The following is a 19,436-nucleotide window of genomic DNA, read 5'->3' on the forward strand; positions in this document are numbered from 1 at the left end:
TAAACTTGTATAATGATTGGGAGAGAATGGATAGCTTTAGTATGTTTAGTCTTCTAATTTAGGAACGTGATATGTCTCTCCATTTCTTTAATCTCTTTCATTAACATTTTGTTGTTTTCAGCATTCAAATCCTGCATGTGTTTTGTTATATTTACATCTAAGTATTTTTGAAATGATTATAAATGGTATTATGTAATTTTAGTGTTCATTCCTATATGTAGAAATACAATAATTTTTATATGTGTATCTTGAAGTTTTTATGTGAATTCTTTGGGATGTTCTGTGTAGCATTATGTCATTTGCAAATCAGGATAGTTTTATTTCATCCTCTCTGATCTGAATGCCATTTATTTCCTTATTTTGGGTTATTGCAATGGCAGTACTGTGTTAAGAGTGGTGAGAGCTGATATTTTGCCTTGTTCCTTGTCGTAGGGGGAAAATTTTCAGTCTTTCACCATTAAGAGTAATGTTAGCTGTAGGTTTTTTGGTAGATGCTCTTTATTAAGTTTAGGAAGTTCTCTATTTCTGTGTTTTTTTTTTTTTTTTTTTTTCCTGAGAGTTTTATCATGAATGGATGTTAGGTGTTGAATTTTATTGAATGTTTTGTATATCAATTGATAAGTGATTTTTTTATTAGCTTGTTATATTGTACATTACATGGCTTTTTTTTTTTTTTTTTTTAATTTTTAGCCAGGTTTTCCCTTTTTAAATTTTCCCCTCTTTTTTTTTTTTTTTTTTTTTTTTTTTTTGTTAAGTGGCAGGATTTTGCTTGGTTACCCAGGCTTGAGTGTGGTACTATGATCCTAGCTCACTGCAGCCTCGAACTCTTGGGCTCAAGTGATCCTCCTGCCTCAGCCTCCCAAGCAGCTAGGACTATAGGCATGCACCACCATCACTGGCCTTTTTTTTTTTTTGTAGAGATGGGGGGGGGGGTCTCACTATGTTGCCGAGGCTGGTCTTGAACTTCTGGCCTCAAACATCCTCTTACCTCAGCCTCTCAAAGCACTGGGATCACAGGCCTGAGTCACCACGCCTGGCCTCATTCTTTTTATATATTGCTGAATTCTGTTTGCTACTATTTGTTAAGGATATTTGCATCTGTATTTATGAGAGCTACTAGTCTGTAGTTTTCTTTTTTGTACTATCTTTGGTTTTGGGAATCAGGGTAAAATTAGTTTCACAAAATGAATTGAGAAGTGTTCCCTCTGCTTCTATTTTCTTTTAGAGATTGTGTAGAATTGCTGTTAATTCTTTAAATTTTGACACCATTATTTATTAAAATCATCTGGGCCTGGGGATTTTTTTTCTGGGAGTTTTAAAACTATGCATTTGATTCCCTCAATAATTTTATGGCTATCGGTGTGGTAGTTTGTGGTTTTTGAGGTCCATTTCATCTAACTGGTCAACTTTATGTGTGTAGAGTTGTTTGTAGCATTCCCTTTTTTTTTTTTTTAATGTCTGCAGTGTTTATAGTGATATTCTCTTTTCCATTCTTAATGCTGGTAATTTCTGTTCTCTCTCTTTTTATTTTCAGTCTGGCTACAGGTTTGTTGATGTTATTTTATGTTACTGATCTTTTCAAAGACGACTGATTTTCTCTTGTTTTCCTATTTTTAATTTCATCGATTTCCGCTCATTATTATTTCCTTCCTCCTGCTTGCTTTAGTTTTATTTTTGTTCTCTTTTGATAGATTCTTGAGGTGGGAGCTTAGAATATTGATTTAAGGCTTTTTGTCTTAGGTAAACATTTAGTGATAAACATTTCCCTTTTTGTGCTACTTTCACAGTATCCCACTTCTATTTTCATTTTCATTGAGTTCAATAAAAGTTTCCCTTGCCACTTTATCTTTGGCCCATGGATTGTTTAGAAGTGTGATACTTAGTTTCCAAGTGTTTGGATATCTTCCCATTATCTTTATTGGTTTCTAGTGTGATTCCATTGTAGTTGAGAATATGCTCTGGTGATTTTAATTGTTGTATTTATTAAGGTTTATTTTAGGGATTAGCATATGATCTATCCTGAATACTATTTCGTGTACACTTGTAAAGACTGTATTTTGCTTCTGTTGGGGATAGTATTCTGTAAATATTGATTAAATTCTATTGTTTGATGGTATTGTTGAGTTCTTCTCTATCTTTGCTAGTTTTCTACCTAGTTACTCTATCAGTTATTGAGAGAGGAGTACTGTGGGTCTGTTTCTCCTTTTGATTTTATTAGGTTTTTGCTTTATATATTTTGCAGTTCTTGTTTGGTACATATACATCAGGATTGTTCCGTCTTCTTGGAGTGATGCTTTTTATCGTTATGTAATTTGCCTTTCTGTCTCTATTGTTCAGATACTTTCTATTACAGAACAACAATCATAGGATATTTCTATTGTTTTATCTTCAAGTTAAAGTTCACTAATTTTTTTCTTCATCTTGTTCATTTTGCTTTTTTTTTTTTTTTTTTTTTCCTGAGACAGCTTTGCCTACTTTGTTGCCCACACTGGAGTGATCATGACTCACTCCTGCCTCAACTGCTTGGGCTCAACCAATCCTCTCACCTTAGCCTCCTGAATAGCTGGAACTACAGGCATGTACCGCCAGGCACGGCTACATTTAAATGTTTTGTAGAGATGGGGTCTCACTATGTTGCTCAGGCTGGCCTCTAACTCCTGAGTTCAAGTGATGCTCCTACATTGGCCTCCAAAGTGTTAGGATTACAGACATGAGCCACTGTGCCTGGCCTCATTTTGCTTTTGAGCCTATCCATTGGATTTTTTTATATTCGTTATTATATTTTCTGGTTCTAAAACTTCCATTTGGTTCCTTATATCTTCTTTGCTTGTCCCTAATTGCTTGTTAAAGCACTTTTATGATTGTTCAAAAATCTTTGATATTTCTGATACATAATTTTGGTGTTGGCATCTATTGATTACCTGTTTTTCATTCCATTTGATATCTTCCTGGTTCTTGGTATAATGAATGAATTTTTTATTGAAAGTTTGGCATTTGGGTAGTCTCTGGATCTTATTTAAAGTTTGAATTTTAGGTTTAACATTTATATGGCAGAAGAAGAGGTAGGCATCCTCTCACTTTTGCCAGGTCAGGGTAAACATACAGATTTCCCACTAAGCCTCAATTGACACCTGAGTGGGGTACTCCTCCTTGTTACTGCTGGGTAGAGATAGGAATTCCAGCTCCTCACTAAGCTTACATGGATACCTCTCTGCGTTGTGGGGGATGACCTCATGACTGCTGGGCAGTGGTGAAAATCCCAGCTGTCCACTAGGCTTCGTCTGACCATCCCATTGAGGAGGGAAAGGGGCACCTCATTACTGTTGGTGGAGGTGGCATTGTGTGGAAGTCCATGCTTCTTACTGGGCCTTTTCTGGCTGGAATATCTCAGTAGGGGAGGAGATGGGAGATTGGGTGCTTCATTACAGCCTCAAGAAAGGGGAAGTCTAGGCTTCCTAGTAGGCCCTGCTGACTTAGCTGAGGCGGGGTGGGGGCACACAATTTTTCTGTGCTATGTGGTTATAGTAGAGTGGTTATTATCTAACAACTTTCTGTCTTTTGAGGCTGCTCATTTCCCAGTCCTTTTGGCTGGAAAGAATAGGCTTTTGTTGGGATTTTATTTATTTATTTATTTTGTCTGTACTCCTTGGAGTTTCCAGGTTGCTGGCTTCTTTAGCTCCAAGTCAGGAATACATGAGGCAAAAGGAAAACCTGGAGAGCTCACCACTGTGTCGTTCCTAGCCAGTTTGCTTTCTTTTCTCCACCTTTCAGAGTCGTCTTATATTTGTTTTAGATATAATGACGAAGGCTTTTTAGTTGCACTTAGAGGGAGGAATAGGGAAAAATATGTCTACTCTATGATTCCAGAAATGGAAGTCCTATTCGGTTCATTTATTTGCTGTATTCTTGTTGGGGTGATCAGACCCAACACCAGGTTGTGGGGGTGACAAAGTCCGGTGGAGTCAAAGGAATGAGAAAAGACAATTTGAGAGAGAAAGTGGGTCCAGGGGGCCAGCACTAGTTATAGAGGCTGCAAAGGCCCCAAGCTCTGGAAGCCCAGACTGTTTATTGGTGATCAAACAAAGAAACAGGTGGCAAGAATGTGGGGTTGAAAGGGGGCGTTGCATTAAGCACATGATTTACAGCTGTGATGGTTTAGCCTTTATATGGCCAATTCTAAGACAAAATCGATCTAGGAGCCTGGGAGGGCTAGAAGCAAGGAGCCAGCAAGTCTAGACACATGCCAGAGGTCAGGAGAGGTTTTATGCCCTGAGCCATGGATTCTGTCCAAGCCACGAGGGGTTTTAGGCCCTGGGCTTAGACTATGGTGCGTTAGGGGAGCCTTCCACCCTTTAGCACAGAACTTGGTGTTCCAAAGGCCATGAGGGGTTTTAGACCCTGGACCCTGGACATGTTCCAAGACTCTTTTACATTATCCAAGCTCTGCCTCAGCTTCTCTCAGCACTCAGCTTTTCCCAACAATTCTTAAAGGCCAAGCTTCTTTCTTGCTGAGGTCTCAGAATCCAAGCTTCCTTAATCACACTCTTGTAATTTCCTTTTCATGGAGAGAGAAATTAAAATCTCAAGCATAGTAGGGAGGAGTGCATTCACAGGAGGAGTGGAAAGAGTTCTTCCACCCAAAGACGCACACTGACACTCTGGATTCCTAGCTTTCCTTTGCCCCCTTTTAAAGGCTGGTGTCAACCATAGGGGAAACAGGGGTGTTCAGCTAATTTTACCTTTACTAAAGGGTCTTCAACCTCTAGAGGTAACAAGAAGTTCCCATGACACAAGAGGAGTTTTACCTCGAGATTTATAAGAACCTGCAAGTGGCGGAGGAGCAGCTGGGAGTCCCTTCCAGCTTGGCTTGGTATGAGAAGGCACAGCTTGTTGCCTTTGACTAATGAGGATGAAACCCGTTGGTGAGTCTCTCCTGGAACCAACCTTCTCTGGACTTCTTCCTGCACTAAGTCTGCTTCTTTAGAATCCTAAGTTACTCAGGGAAATGTAACCATGATGTGGAACAGCATGTGTTTTGAATCTAGTTAGATCTGTTTTGTGATCCTGTCTCCATCTCTCGCTAGCTGGAGGACTTTAGAGTTCACTCACTCACTTAAAAATAGTCCTGTAGTGCCTCCTTTGGGCCAGCCAGCATGCTGGGCTCATGGAATGTAGTAGTTGGTACTCTTCATTGCCTTTTTTTTCCTTTTCTTTCTAGCTATCAGCAAGTCCAGCTGGCTTATACTGCAGAAATATTAATATGTACAAAATTGGACTGCTTTTCTCTATCGTCTCATCTTTTTCTGTGTTATAACAAGTACCCAGATTCTATTCTTCCCTCAGTCCTTTGTACCAACTCATTATCTAGAAAGCAGCCAGGGTGATCTTTTAGAAACATGCATCCGATTATTATTCTTTTACCTAAAACCCTCTGGTTACACCCAGCCGTACATAGAATAAAATCTAACACCTCCCAATATCCCACTGGGTCCTGTGTGGTCTAGTTTCCGTTTTCCTTTCAGAGCTCATCTAGCATCTTCTCCCTCGCCTCCTCCCACTCATTGTGCTTTGGCCACACTGGACTTCTTTCTTTTCCTGATAATATCAAGCTTATTTCACCCTAGGGTTATTACACCAGTTACACCCTCTGCCTAGGATAATTTTTCCATACAGACTTTTTTTTTTTTTTTGAGACGGAGTCTCGCTCTGTAGCCCAGGCTGGAGTGCAGTGGCCGGGTCTCAGCTCACTGCAAGCTCCGCCTCCCAGGTTCACGCCATTCTCCGGCCTCAGCCTCCCGAGTAGCTGGGACTACAGGCGCCCACCACCTCGCCTGGCTATTTTTTGTATTTCTTAGTAGAGACGGGGTTTCACCGTGTTAGCCAGGATGGTCTCGATCTCCTGACCTCGTGATCCGCCCATCTCGGCCTCCCAAAGTGCTGGGATTACAGGCTTGAGCCACCGCGCCCGGCCTCCATACAAACTTAAATGGCTGGTTCTTTATTGTCACTTAGGTTTCAATTCAAACACTTTCCCTCCCTTACTCAAGTCACATTTTATCAAATCACAGTGTTCTGCTTGCCCCAGTGTTATTTAGTGGTTATCACAATTTGAAATGATTTTGATTTGTCTCCTAGACTGAGCTCCACGAGAGCAGGCATCATGCTGTTTCCTTCATTGCTGCACGTCCAGTACCTAGAACAGTTCCAGGCACAGAGCAATAAATATATTTAAAAATTTTAATTGATACATAATTATGTATGTTTATGGAGTACACATGATATTTTGATACATGTATGCAGTATGTAATGATCAAATTGGGGTGATTGAGGTCTCCATCACCTCAAACATTTTTCATTTCTTTGTGCTAGAAACATTCAAGATTCTCTCTTCTAGTTATTTTGAAATATAGTAAATTATTATTCTATTCACTCTACTGTGCTATAGAACACTTATTTCTCCTATCAAATACTAATTTAAAAAAACTTTTATTGATACACTTTAGATATACTTATTTTGGGGGTACATGTGATAGGTTGATAAATTTATATAATCAAATCAGGATAGTCGGGATATCCATCACCTTAAATACTTAATCTGTTTTTTTACTCTAGCTGAAATTTTGTATCAATTAACCAACCCTTCCCTATCACACTCTCTTCTGGTACCATTCTCAGCCTCTGGTAACCACTATTCTACTCTCTACTTCTAGGAGGTCAGCTTTTTTAGCTTTCATATATGAGTGGAACATGTGGTATTTGTCTTTCTGTGCCTGGCTTATTTCATTTAACGTAATATCCTCCAGGGTTATCCATGTTGCTGCAAATGACAGGATTTCATTCTTTTTTTACGGCAAAATGATATTCTATTGGGTATATATATCCATTCATATTTTGTTTATCCATTCATCTGTCAGTGGACAGTTAGGTTGATTCCGTATCTTGGCTACTGTGAATAATGCTGCAATAAATATGGGAGTGCCAATAGCTCTTTGACATACCATTTTCCTTTCCTTTGGATATATACCCACCAATGGGATTGCTGCTGCATATGGTAGTTCTGTTTTTATTCAAGGAACCTCAATATGTTTTGCATAATGGCTGTATTAATTTACATCCCCACCAAAAGTATATAATAATTTCCCTTCATCTGGATCCTCACCAGTATTTATTTTTTATTTTTTATTTTTATAGAGATAGAGTCTTATTCTGTTGCCCAGGCTGGAGTGCAGTGGCATGATTTTGGCCCACTACAGCCTCTGTCTCCCGGGTTCAAGTGTTTCTCCTGCCTCAGCCTCCTGAGTAGCTGGGATTACAGGTGCATGCCACCATGCCCGGCTAATTTTGTATTTTTAGTAGAGACGGGTTTTACCATGTTGGCCAGGCTGATCTTGAACTCCTGACCTAAGGTGATCCACCCACCTTGGCCTTCCAAAGTGCTGGGATTACAGGCGTGAGCCACCACACCCAGCCCATCAAAATTTTTTTGTGTATATGTGTCTTTTTGATAATAGCCATTTTAACTGGGATAAGATTGTATTTCATTGCATTTTGATTTGCATTTTCCTGATGATTACTAATGTTGAGCATTTTTTCATATCCCTGTTGGCCATTTATTTGTATGTGTTCTTTTGATAAATAGCTATTCAGATTACTTCCTCATTTTTAAATCACATTATTCAATTTTTGCTGTTGAGTTGAATTCCTTGTATATTCTAGAAATCCCTTGTTAGATGAATAGTTTGCAGATATTTTCTCCCATTCTGTAGGTTGTCTTTTCATTCTGTTGATTGTTTCCTTTGCTGTGCAGAAGCTTTTCAGCTTGATATAATCCTATTTGGCTATTTTTGCCTTGGTTGCCGGTACTTTTGAGGTTTACCTTAAAAATCTTTGCCCAGTCCAGCAACATGGAGAGTTTCCCTAAAGTTTTATTTTAGTGATTCCATAGTTTGAAGTCTTAGATTTAAATTTTTAACCCAGTGTGACTTGATTTTTGAATATGAGAAGAGATAGGGTTCTAATTTCATTCTTCTGCATATGGATATCCAGTTTGCCCAGCACCATTTGTTGAAGAGACTGTCCTTTTCTCAATGTATGTTCTTGGCACCTTTGTTGAAAATGAGTTCATTGTAGATACATGGATTTACTTCTGGGTTCTCTATCTGTTTCATTGGTCTATGTGTCTGTTTTTATGCAACTACCCTGTTGTTTTGGTTACTTTAACTCTGTAGTATAATTTGAAGTCAGATAATGTGATTCCTCTAGTTTTGTTCTTTTGGCTCAGGATAGCTTTTGCTGTTCTGGGTCTTCTGTGATTCCATGTAAATTTTAGGATTAAGTTGTTCTACTTCTGTGAAGAGTGTCATTGGTAATTTAATAGGGATTGCATTGAATCTGTAGATTGCTTTGGGTAATTAGACATTGTAATAATATTCTCCTAATCCATGGAATACTTTTCTATTTTTTTGTGTCCTCTTCAATTTCTTGTCTCAGTGTTTTATAGCTTTATTTGTAGAGATTTTTCTTCTCTTTGGTTAAATTTATTCCCAGACACTTAATTTTTTTTTGTAGCTATTGATAATGGAATTGCTCCTTTGATTTCATTTTCAGATTGTTTGCTGTTGGTGTGTGGAAATGCTGCTGACTTTTGTATGTTGATTTTTGTATCCTGCAACTTCAGTGAATTTGTTTACCAGTTCTAACAGGTTTTGTGTGTGTGTGTGTAGTCTATGTTTCTCTAAATATATGATTATGTCTGTAAACAGGGACAGTTTGATTTCCTCTGCTTCAATTTGGATGCCTTTTATTTCTTTCTCTTGCCTAATTGTTCTGTCTGGGACTTTCAGTGCTATGTTGAATAACAGTGGTGAAAATGGGCATTCTTGTCTTGTTCCTGATCTTAAAGGGAAGGCTTTCAACTTTTTCCTATTCAGTATGATGTTAGCTGTGGGTTTGTCCTGTAACGTCTTTTTATATTTTTATTTTTTTTTATTTCCATAGGTTACTGAGGAACAGGTAGGTGTTTGGTTATATGAATAAGTTCTTTAGTGGTGATTTGTGAGATTTTGGTGCACCCATCACCCAAGCAGCATACACTGAACCCAATTTGTAGTCTTTTATCCCTCACCCCCTTCCTACCCTTTCCTCCTGAGTCCCCTAAGTCTGTTGTGTCATTCTTATGGCTTTGCATCCTCCTAGCTTAGCCCCCACTCATGTGTGAGAATATATGATGTTTGGTTTTCCATTTCTGGGTTACTTCACTTACAATCATAGTCTCCAATCTCATGCAGGTTGCTGCGAATGTAAGGCATTTGAGTACCTTTCTTCTATACCTAATTTGTTGAGAGTTTTTTTTTTTTTTTTAAATCTTGAAGGGATATTGAATTTTATCAAATGCTTTTTCTGCATCTATTGAGATAATAATTTTTTTCCCCTACTGCTGATGTGATGTACCATGTTTGTTAATTTGCATGTGTTGAGTCATTCTCGCATCTCTGGATAAATTTCCAGTTTATTATAGTGTACACCATTTTTTTTTGATGTTCTGTTGGATTCAGTTTGCTAGTGTTTTGTTGAGGATTTTGTATGTAGGTTCATCAGGAATATTTGCTTGTAGTTTTCTTCTTTCGATTTGCCCTTGTCTGGTTTTGGTATCAGGGTAATGCTGGCCTCATAGATTGAGTTTGGAAGAATGCCCTCTCCTTCAATTTTTAAAAATAGTTTGAGAATAGCTGGTACTAATTCTTCTTTAAAACTTTGGTAACATTCAGCATTGAAGCCATCTGGTCCTGGGCTTTTCTTTGTTGGGAGATTTTTTAAATTACTGATTCAATTAATCGTATTTCTTGTTATTGGCTTGTTAGAGTTTTCCATTTCTTCCTGTTTCAATCTTGGTAGATTGTATGTGTCCAGGAATTTATCCATTTCCTCTAGGTTTTCCAATTTGTTGGCATATGATTATTCATAGTAGCTTCTAATGATCCTTTGTATTTGTTTCCTGTTTCTTGTAATATTTCCTTTTTCATCTTGAATTTTATTGGGGGTTTCTTTTCTTGGTTAAAGGTTTGGGTTTTTTTAACTTAGGTTTTTAAAAACCCAGCTTGTCATTTCATTGCTTTTTTGTATTTTTTGTCTCAATTTTATTTAATTTAGTTCTTATTTTATATCTTTCCTTCTTCTAATTTTGGATTTGGTTTGTTCTTGCTTTTCTAGTTCCTTGAGGTGTGTTGTTAGGTTGTTTATTTAAAATCTTTTAACTTCTTTGATGTGGGCATTTATTGCTGTAACCTTCCCTCTTAGTATTGCTTTTGCTGTATCCCATAGGTTTTTGTTATGTTTTCATTTGTTTTAAGACACTTTAAAATTTCTTTCTTAATTTCTCTATTGACCCACTGGTCATTCAGGAGCATGTTTAACTTCCATGTATTCATAAAGTTTCCCAAGTTCCACATGTTTCAATTTCTAGTTTACTTTCACTGTGGTCAGGAAAGATTCTTGATATGAATTTGATTTTTAAAAACTTGTTAACACTTGTTTTGTCATCTCACATATAGTCTTCCTGGAGAATGTTCCATGTGCTGATGAGAAGAATGTGCATTCTGCCACTGTTGGATGAAATCAGAGCAATTAATATTTATTGAACAAAAAGTTGCTTAATCTTTTTGAGCCCCAGTTTCTAACTTATGGAATAATAATTGGCTAATAGAACAAAGGTGTATTTAGAATTGAGATAATAAATGTGTGTAAAGTGTTTAGTATAACACTTGGCTCACAGCCAAATAGTAGTTTGTAATTGTTTCTTTATAATTATTTCTATTATAATGTTCACTTTCATTTTCCCGTATTCCTTTATACCTGTTATTGTACCCAAACGATTTATCTAGAGTGTTGTGACCATTTGTCAATCACAGATGCTGACTGGTTAGATAACTTGCAATTAAATCCTAACTTAGTTCTCTCTTGGTCATGTTTTTCTGTACAGGTCCTACAGCTGGGCTCAGACATCCTTCCCCAGTACAAGCAAGAGGCACCAAAGACTCCCCCTCACATCATCTTACATTACTGTGTTTTTAAGACCACGTGGGATTGGATCATCTTGATCTTGACCTTCTATACAGCCATCTTGGTCCCTTATAATGTCTCCTTCAAAACCAGGCAGAACAATGTGGCCTGGCTGGTTGTTGATAGCATCGTGGATGTTATCTTTCTGGTGGACATTGTGCTCAATTTTCATACCACCTTTGTTGGACCAGCAGGGGAAGTGATTTCTGACCCCAAACTTATCCGCATGAACTACCTGAAGACGTGGTTTGTGATTGACCTTCTGTCCTGTTTGCCATATGATGTCATCAACGCTTTTGAGAACGTGGATGAGGTTAGTGCCTTTATGGGTGATCCAGGGAAGATTGGTTTTGCTGATGAGATTCCACCACCACTGGAGGGGAGAGAGAGTCAGGTACATCCCTCAAATCTCAGACCTTGTTGTCATGTCTTTAAAACTGAATTAAATGTGGGTGGTCAACAGAAGAATAAATGGGTGGGAAATAGCATGACTGATGTGTAGAACAGGGGGAGCATGCTTGATAGATACCCTTGCCTGCTGTTCCCATCCTTTGGCGGTTTGGAGGCCCTGCATGACAGTGAATGGGTGTGGAAGAGACCAAAGGCTTACTCCTACTCCACGTGGAATGTAAGCCACTGGTTCAGGAATGGTGGGCCTGCAGCAGCAGGCATGCATGGCCACTGCACTGGCAAGTCTTCTATTGAGTATATAGTTGCTGAATGTCTACCTATTGGTTATTCTAATTATGCAGACTTTTCTTTTATCTGCTGCTGACTTTTGGCTGTTTCATAGCCAATTAACTCCTGGTAATAGGAATACCATTTTCCTGAAAGTTTGCTTTTCCTTTTTTCTGTTAAATTTTGAGATGAGTTACTTCTTCGCTAAAATGAATTTGGAGGCAACCACGTACTGAGGTAGTCAGGCACCAGCTTGTGGTTAAGAGGAGCAGTATTGTTTTGGATTACACTGCTGTTTCAGTCCATTTTGTGTTGCTATAGAGAAATACCTGAGGCAGGGTAACTTACAAAGAAAAATCAAAATTCTGATGGCTGGAAGATTTCGGACCGGGTCACTCATGGTAGAAGGTGAAGGGGGGAGCCAGCTTGTCCAGAGATCAGGTGGTGAGAGAGGAAGTGAGAGACAGGAAGAGGAGGTGCCAGGCTCTTTGTAACAACCTGCTTTTGTGGGAACTAATGGAGTAAGAATCCACTTACCACCCCACTTCCCCCAGAGAGGACATTAATCTATTCAAGAGGGATCCACCCCCATGACCCAAACACCTCCCATTAGGCCCTATTTCCAACACTGGGGATCAAATTTCAACATGAGATTTGGAGGAGACAAACATTCAAACTATAGCAACTGTTTTCAATTGTTAGTCCTGCAGGCAATGGATGAAATTAAAGGAAGCTAAATTCTCTGTAAATGTGTTGGAATTAGGACATGCTCTAAGTCATTTTCTGAATGAGTGCCTGGGCCATGTGGTAGCAGGAAGGGCCTACTGGACTGATTAAGGTGATTTTCTTTGAAAAAGTGAGGATGTCAAGTCATTGCAAAGAAAAATGTCAGATTCTTACCTAGTTTGTGTTCTGTGGGAATTGTCCTTCCTTTTTCTTACTCCTAGTTGACATTCCAGATGGATTAAGATAAGGCAGTTCATTTGGCAAGTCTCCAGCCCTGATCAGCTGGGCCCTCATTGCTTCAGATTACAGAGGCTCCCAAGGTCTCAATCTGGCTGGGTTGTGTGGGTAATCTAGGAAGCCACCTGGAAACTAAGTTGAGGTGCAAGACACATTTTAAAACTAACGGGCTCATAGGACTCAGGCTTGAGAATGTTAAAAGGAACAGCCTGCTCCCTCCCGGGATGTCAAGACCTGGGACATCCAGGTCATCCTCCTGGGATGTCAAGACTCCATGTCTTACTGGTGGTATAATGATGCCTTTGTGCCTTCAGATCAGTACCAGCAGTGGGACAGCAGCCTTTTCTCTGGGAAAACGGAACTGCTACCACTTCTCTTTCCAGTGAGCTTCTCTTTCCAGTGTAGCTCTTGCTACAAAATGCTGCCAATGTAGAGCTGGAAGGAGAGAATTTGGATACTCAGATGCTCTAGATTCACAACAACCCATGCTTGTATCTGTGTGGTGGGTTTTCAAATACTTTAAAATCCCAAAGACTAATTCTCTGGGGTGGCTTGTGTGAATTTTGTAGGGGGATGAAATGAGTCAAGACTGATCATTTACAAGAGCAGAATCATACCTAACATGAATGTTGGGGTTCTTAAATGAGAATTTTTTTTTTTTTGAGACAAAGTCTTGCTCTGTCACCCAGGCCGGAATGTAGTGGCACGATCTCAGCTCACCACAACCTCCGTCTCTCGGGTTCAAGCAATTCTCCTGCCTCAGCCTCCCGAGTAGCTGGGATTATAGGCACGTGCTACTGCCCAGCTATTTCTTGTATTTTTAGTAGAGATGAGGTTTCACCATGTTGGCCAGGCTGGTCTTGAACTCCTGACCTCAAGTGATCCACCTGCCTCGGCCTCCCAAAGTGCTAAGATTACAGGTATGAGCCACCACTCCTGGCCCACAAACGAGAATTTTAGTACATGTTGGGAATATTTTTCTCTGTGAGCACATTTTTAGAAAATTTTTTCTTAGGAAAATATGATCATTTTGGCTTAGATAATTCAAATAAATTATTTGAATCTAAAAGAGCTTCTTAAACACATATGGGGAAAGTGAAATTTAGCTTTAAAAACACACTGGTTTTTAAAATAAACCATTTTCTATTTAGAGTAATGGCACTGAAATTTTGCAGATAAATAGAACAGTTTTCCAGCTTCCACAGATTCTTATTAAAAATTGGCAGAACTATAAACACATATGTAAAATGTGTCAGTCACCTGGTAGGTTAACAGAGCAGAGTTCTTCTCCCCTGGGAAGGAGTTCCAAACCAACTGAATATGTTGGGTTGGAACTCCTTTGCCGTTATTTATAAATACCCCATTGGTGGTTTCTGATTTATGGATTCATGAAATAGATTGGTTAATAGGAAAAATGTCAGTTATCTGTAGCTTTCTCATTGGTAAAGGGCTTAGTATCAAACCTCTTACTATCACCTCTGGGTCATAAATAATAGTATAAATATTAAGGGCTACAGCTATTGTTTTCTTCTGTAAGACATCATTTTATATTTGGTAATTTCTTTTAAAGCTTTGGCTAACACCTCAAATAATGCCCTTTCATAACAACTCTGGTGGTGTGGAGGGAGAGCAGTGTGAGGAATGGGAAGATTTGGCTTTTAGTTCTCTTGGTATCACCTGTTAAAACAGCTGGGATCCTTGTGCATATCATTTAGCCTTTCTGGATCATGGTTTTCCTATGTACGTCTTGGGGATAATACTGCTATACCTGCCTTACTGCATAGCTTTTGGGTGGTGGATTATTTGAGTTTCCTGCCAGCTCCAAGAGCTAAAGTCTGGTGAATGCTAAATCTCATCTGCATTAGTCTCACCTCCAGAAGCTTACTGTAAGAACAAGAGGCCTAGCACCCTGACCTGTTTCTTGTAATTGGGGTGGGAGGAAAACAAGGTGGGGGCTGGGACCATTTAGCAGGTAATAAGTAGACCCACTTGAGGTCACAGCCTGACAGGACCATGGGAGTCTTATAGTTCAACCTTCTTAATTCACAAGTAAGAAAAAAGACTCAGAGGGGAAACGACTCTCTCAAGATCGAATAACATATCATATAATCACAGTAATAATGAGTTCCCTTCTGACTTCTCTATTCCGAATAGCATCAGATATTTATAAAATAGGAACAAAACACTTTAATGGACAGTTGAGTCAAAACTGACCAGGAAGCTTCTGACGTGTGTGGCTCACTCCTTGGCTTGTCTGAGTGTGGTGGAGAAGTTGGACACAGGGTCTGGTTGGGGTAGATGGAGGTGGGCAGCTACATTCTCCCCAAGGCATCTGTGTTGGGGATGACATGAGCAGTTGAAGATGCTTGCCAAGGGACAGACCCAGCACAGTTTCCCAGGCATAGTTCTTTAGTGAAAAGACACCATTAAATTAGTGGGAATGAATGGCTGATGTTGGTTAGAGGATGTTGGAGAGCCCATGAAGGGCACCCCATCTTCTGAACCTGGATCAGGCTGAGGGAAAACCCCCTGGGTTGGAGAATTCTGATTAATGGCTTAGTGGCTTCCTATTTACCACATGCTGTCTTCTCACCTGTGATCTGTTGTGGCGTTACTAATCTAATATTACAGCTCCCTGTGCTCTAGGTTCTTTCTCTGGGGGAGTGTGCAGAGAAACAACTTATTGACTCATTTCTCATAAAAAGTACATGTGGAGCTAGCTGAATCATCTTTGGTGTTCTCAAAATTATGCCAATGGACTTGTGTGCCAGTGGAGACCACCAAAGAAGGACGTGAGCTGTGTTGGCTTTGCCATCTGTGTGTATGTGTGCAGTGGGGGTGGGGAGTTCTTGAAGTGAAAAGATTGGAGCCACCCAAAGCCTGGGTCAAAAAAGAACTGGGGTAAATTGTGAAAGCCTGCAATTATGAATTCAGCCCTGTGGATATAGCCCATCTCCATGATTTAAGCCACACAAGTGATCCCTTTGGCTAAACTTGTTTCACTTATGTAGATGGGCCACATTTGCGTCATTCTCCAGTCTGTTGGTAATAATCTGTTTCGGAGGCCGTTTGAGAATATGTTTGCACATTAGTTAAAATGGTTGGAGGACAAAAGGTCTGGAAACAGAGCAAACTAAAGCTTGGAATGGGTATGTCAAAGCAAAAGCTAAATAAGTCTCTTTCAAGTGCTGAGTGGATTGTTGGGCTAGTGTGTTTCATGTGTTAAAGACTGAATTATTACCGACAAAACAGATTCGCTCTCCTAAGGAAACTTACTGCTTACTGCTATTGAAGTGTGGAAATGCAAAGGGGAGAATGGGGCTGTTATCTCCCAGGTGACAGTGCTGGTGCCCTGGAGCCTGAAGGTGGCCAAGAGCTTTTTTCTATCCCTGGCTCTGTAACCTCAGACAGCAGCACAACCAGCTAGTGCCAGTGATGCAGCTGACACTTGCCAAGAGCTCACATTCATGGGAGACACTCACCTTCTAGCAGAACGGGAGCAAAATGTGCCAATGAAAAGATGACAGCATGACAAATTTTCCTTTATCTTGTGATTTCAAGTTTCCAAAACACTCATACAGATCACCTTTATCCTAACTCTGTGTGGCAGGGAAGAGACTGCGCTGAACTGGGAGGACGGCAAGTTGTTACCCAAGAGGGACTTTCTCACCCAGTTGTGCAACCTTGTGAAAGTAACTTCATCTCCCTCAACTTTCTTTGCCTCACCTGTGTGATGAGCCCATCCCAGCTCTAACCTTCTGTGGCTTGAGAGCAGGTATTATCCTGGTTTTGCAGATGAAAGGGACAGTTTGTCCTTCTGCCTGATGGCAGCTGTTTTGAGGCAGTGAAACCGGACTCTAGTCTCCTGACTCCTGGGCTTGTGCTTTCTCCTGCAGGTCATGCTGTCTCATCAGAGAATCTGGAAGACGAGGGAACCAAGCTATGCATTTCAGGCCCTGGGGCCCTTTCTCTGAATCATTCCCTGGCGTGGCACCTGCTGTTCCCCTCATTTTCATGGACCTTTTTCACAGCTGAGGGGTGACAGGTTTGGGTGGTCAGCCTGTGTGACCCTAACATGAGGTCACTGGTGCAGGTGTGTGGGGATGGATGGTGAGGGTGGAGGTCAGCAGTGACTTCAAGGTCTCATTGCCTATCCTGGGTGAATGGCCTCACCTCTAGGTTCTTCTAGGCTCACTATTCCCTGCTTTTCCGGGCTTTCCTTATCGCTGATGCTGAAAGCAAGTTGGACCAACGTTCATTGCTTAGCCTGTTAATTTATCCCTGTCAGTCCTTACCTGTGGTTCTTTTTAAGTAGATGGCTAACGTTTCAGTTTTCACACAGGTGACTCCTCTTGTTGTCCAGCTGGAAGCAGTTGGGAAGCTGTCAGGGGAAAGTCATGAGATGACCAGGGCTTTTCTTCCCCTTTGATTTCTAACAATACTGTATAGGCAGTCCTTGTGGCTCATAATAGCAATTTGGTTTTTTCAAATTAGTAGACTTTATGTTTTAGAGCTGTTTCAGTTTATAGAAAATTGTAGTGGGATGTACAGAGACCACCCTCCCCTCCCCTTCTCACCCACAGTTTCCTCTCTATTAACATTTTGCATTACTGTGGTACACTTGTCATCATTGATGAGCCAATATTAATACATTATTGTTAGCTAAGTTCATATAGCATATCGCCTATAGTTAACATGAGAGTTCATTCTTTGGATTATATATTCTATGGGGTTGGACAAGTGTGTAATGATGCATATCAACCATTACAGTATCATATAGAGAAGTTTCAGTGCCTTAAACATCCCCTGTGTTCCACATATTCATCCCCCTACCCCAATTCCTAGCAACCACTGATCTCTTTATAGTTTTGCATTTTCAGAATGTCATAACATAGGAATCACACAGCATATAGTCTCTCAGATTGGTTTCTTTCACTTAGCAACATGCATATCGGGTTTGTCCATTTCTTTTGTGATAACTTTTTTAAAATTGCAGAATAATATCCTATTGTATGGATGTACCATGATTTATTTAGCAATAGCAATTAAAAATCATCACTCTGTAGCAATGGTGATTTCAATTCTGATCAGCACAGGTCTTGGTCTGGGATTTCCTTCTGCTGTGGGTTTGATTGGAGGGTGGAGAGGAGGTGAGACCCCAGGATGCAGGCTGGCCAGTCTTAGCAGCCTGTGGTAGCACCTGGGTGAAAGCAACATTTCTTACAAGCCATTATGTCCGATAGTAAAATGGACAGAAAAACTAAGTCGTACCATAGTGTCCTCATATTTCATTCTTTTTTCCGTGGCATTTCTGTCTTTTATGTTTGTGCTGAGTATTTCTTCTAACCAATTATTTTGGAAAAAAGAGGACAAAATCAGACACACAGTAGTTTTCACTCCTGTGTCTTGTTAGCAGCAGGAAGTGCTGCGGATGAGTGCGTTTCTCTTTTGATGAGTGTGACTTGCCAGCAGTGGCCAGGGGCTGAGTCTGTTGTCAGTGATGCTCCTGATGCTGCCACTGCCCCCATGCTGGAAACATTGTCTATAACTTTTCCTTTGATTTATGTTCTCAGTCTTCCTCCTGACTTGCACTCACAGTGGGTGAAGGATTGTGGAGCAGACATGCCTCTTGTTAAAGCAGAGGCTTCACATGGAAGACTGGGCTATAGGTGCTGTCCCTGCACAGGCACCCGAGTCATGATCCTACCTGGGGTGTGTATGTGTGGGAGCTGGGGAATGGCTAGGGGAGCATTTCTAACAGCAGGAAGTCAATCCTGTATGGCTTCCAGGAAGCAGTGATTGACTGTGAAACTGTGATTCTAGAGTTAAAAAAAAAGTAAAACCTAAAAACAAATGGCTCTGAGGCAATGCAAGAGTTCAACCATTGTAGAAGATTCCTCGTGGCAATTCTTCAAGAATCTAGAACCAGAAATACCATTTGACCCAGCAATCCCATTACTGGGTATATACCCAAAGGATTATACATCATTCTACTATAAAGACACATGCACACATATGTTTATTGCAGCACTGTTCACAATAGTAAAGACTTGGAACCAACCCAAATGCCCATCAATGATAGACTGGATAAAGAAAATGTGGCACATATACACCATGGAATACTGTGCAACCATAAAAAAGGATGAGTTCATGTCCTTTGCGGGGACATGGATGAAGCTGGAAACCATCATTCTCAGCAAACTAAACACAGGAACAGAAAACCAAACACCACATGTTCTCATCATAAGTGGGAGTTGAACAATGAGAACACAGGAGGGGACCATCACACACCAGGGCCTGTTAGGGGTTGTGGGGGTAGAGGAGGGATAGCATTAGGAGAAATACCTAATGTAGATGATGGGTTGATGGGTGCAGCAAACCACTATGGCACGTGTATACCTATGTAACCTGCATGTTCTGCAGGTGTATCCCAGAACTTAAAGTATGATTAAAAAAAAAAAAAAAGAGTTCAGCACTGGGGAGCAGAATAAACTCAGCTGCTGTGTCTGACTCCCCTCTGTTGACTCGCCATTCTTCTCTCCCAGGATCCTCTCTGGCCAACCCAAGTTCAGCTTCTCTTTTAGTTCCCCACCAACTTTTCTTGGCTCCTTTTTCAGGTTGGTCCCTCTTCGAAGAAATGTAATTGACTTAGATGACAGGGGATAGGGATACAACTTCCTAAGGAGCCCCTGGTTTCGTAGGGGCCACAGATAATAGACTCGGCAGAGAATGTGAGA

General features: G+C 40.3%; 1 protein-coding gene across 2 annotated transcripts in view; it reads left to right on the top strand.

Annotated features, from left to right (window-relative positions):
- Positions 1-19,436, top strand: part of KCNH1 (potassium voltage-gated channel subfamily H member 1) — a 437,701-nt gene that overhangs the window by 97,944 nt on the left and 320,321 nt on the right. The window contains exon 6 of one of the 2 annotated variants that reach the window (XM_025393409.1): positions 10,979-11,371. In XM_025393409.1, coding sequence (XP_025249194.1) covers positions 10,979-11,371 — 393 coding nt within the window. Of the gene's footprint in view, positions 1-10,978; positions 11,453-19,436 lie in introns of both variants that reach the window. The other variant, XM_025393400.1, reaches the window with a different exon arrangement.

Source organism: Theropithecus gelada, chromosome 1, assembly GCF_003255815.1.
Source record: "Theropithecus gelada isolate Dixy chromosome 1, Tgel_1.0, whole genome shotgun sequence".
Classification (NCBI taxonomy): Eukaryota; Metazoa; Chordata; class Mammalia; order Primates; family Cercopithecidae; genus Theropithecus; species Theropithecus gelada.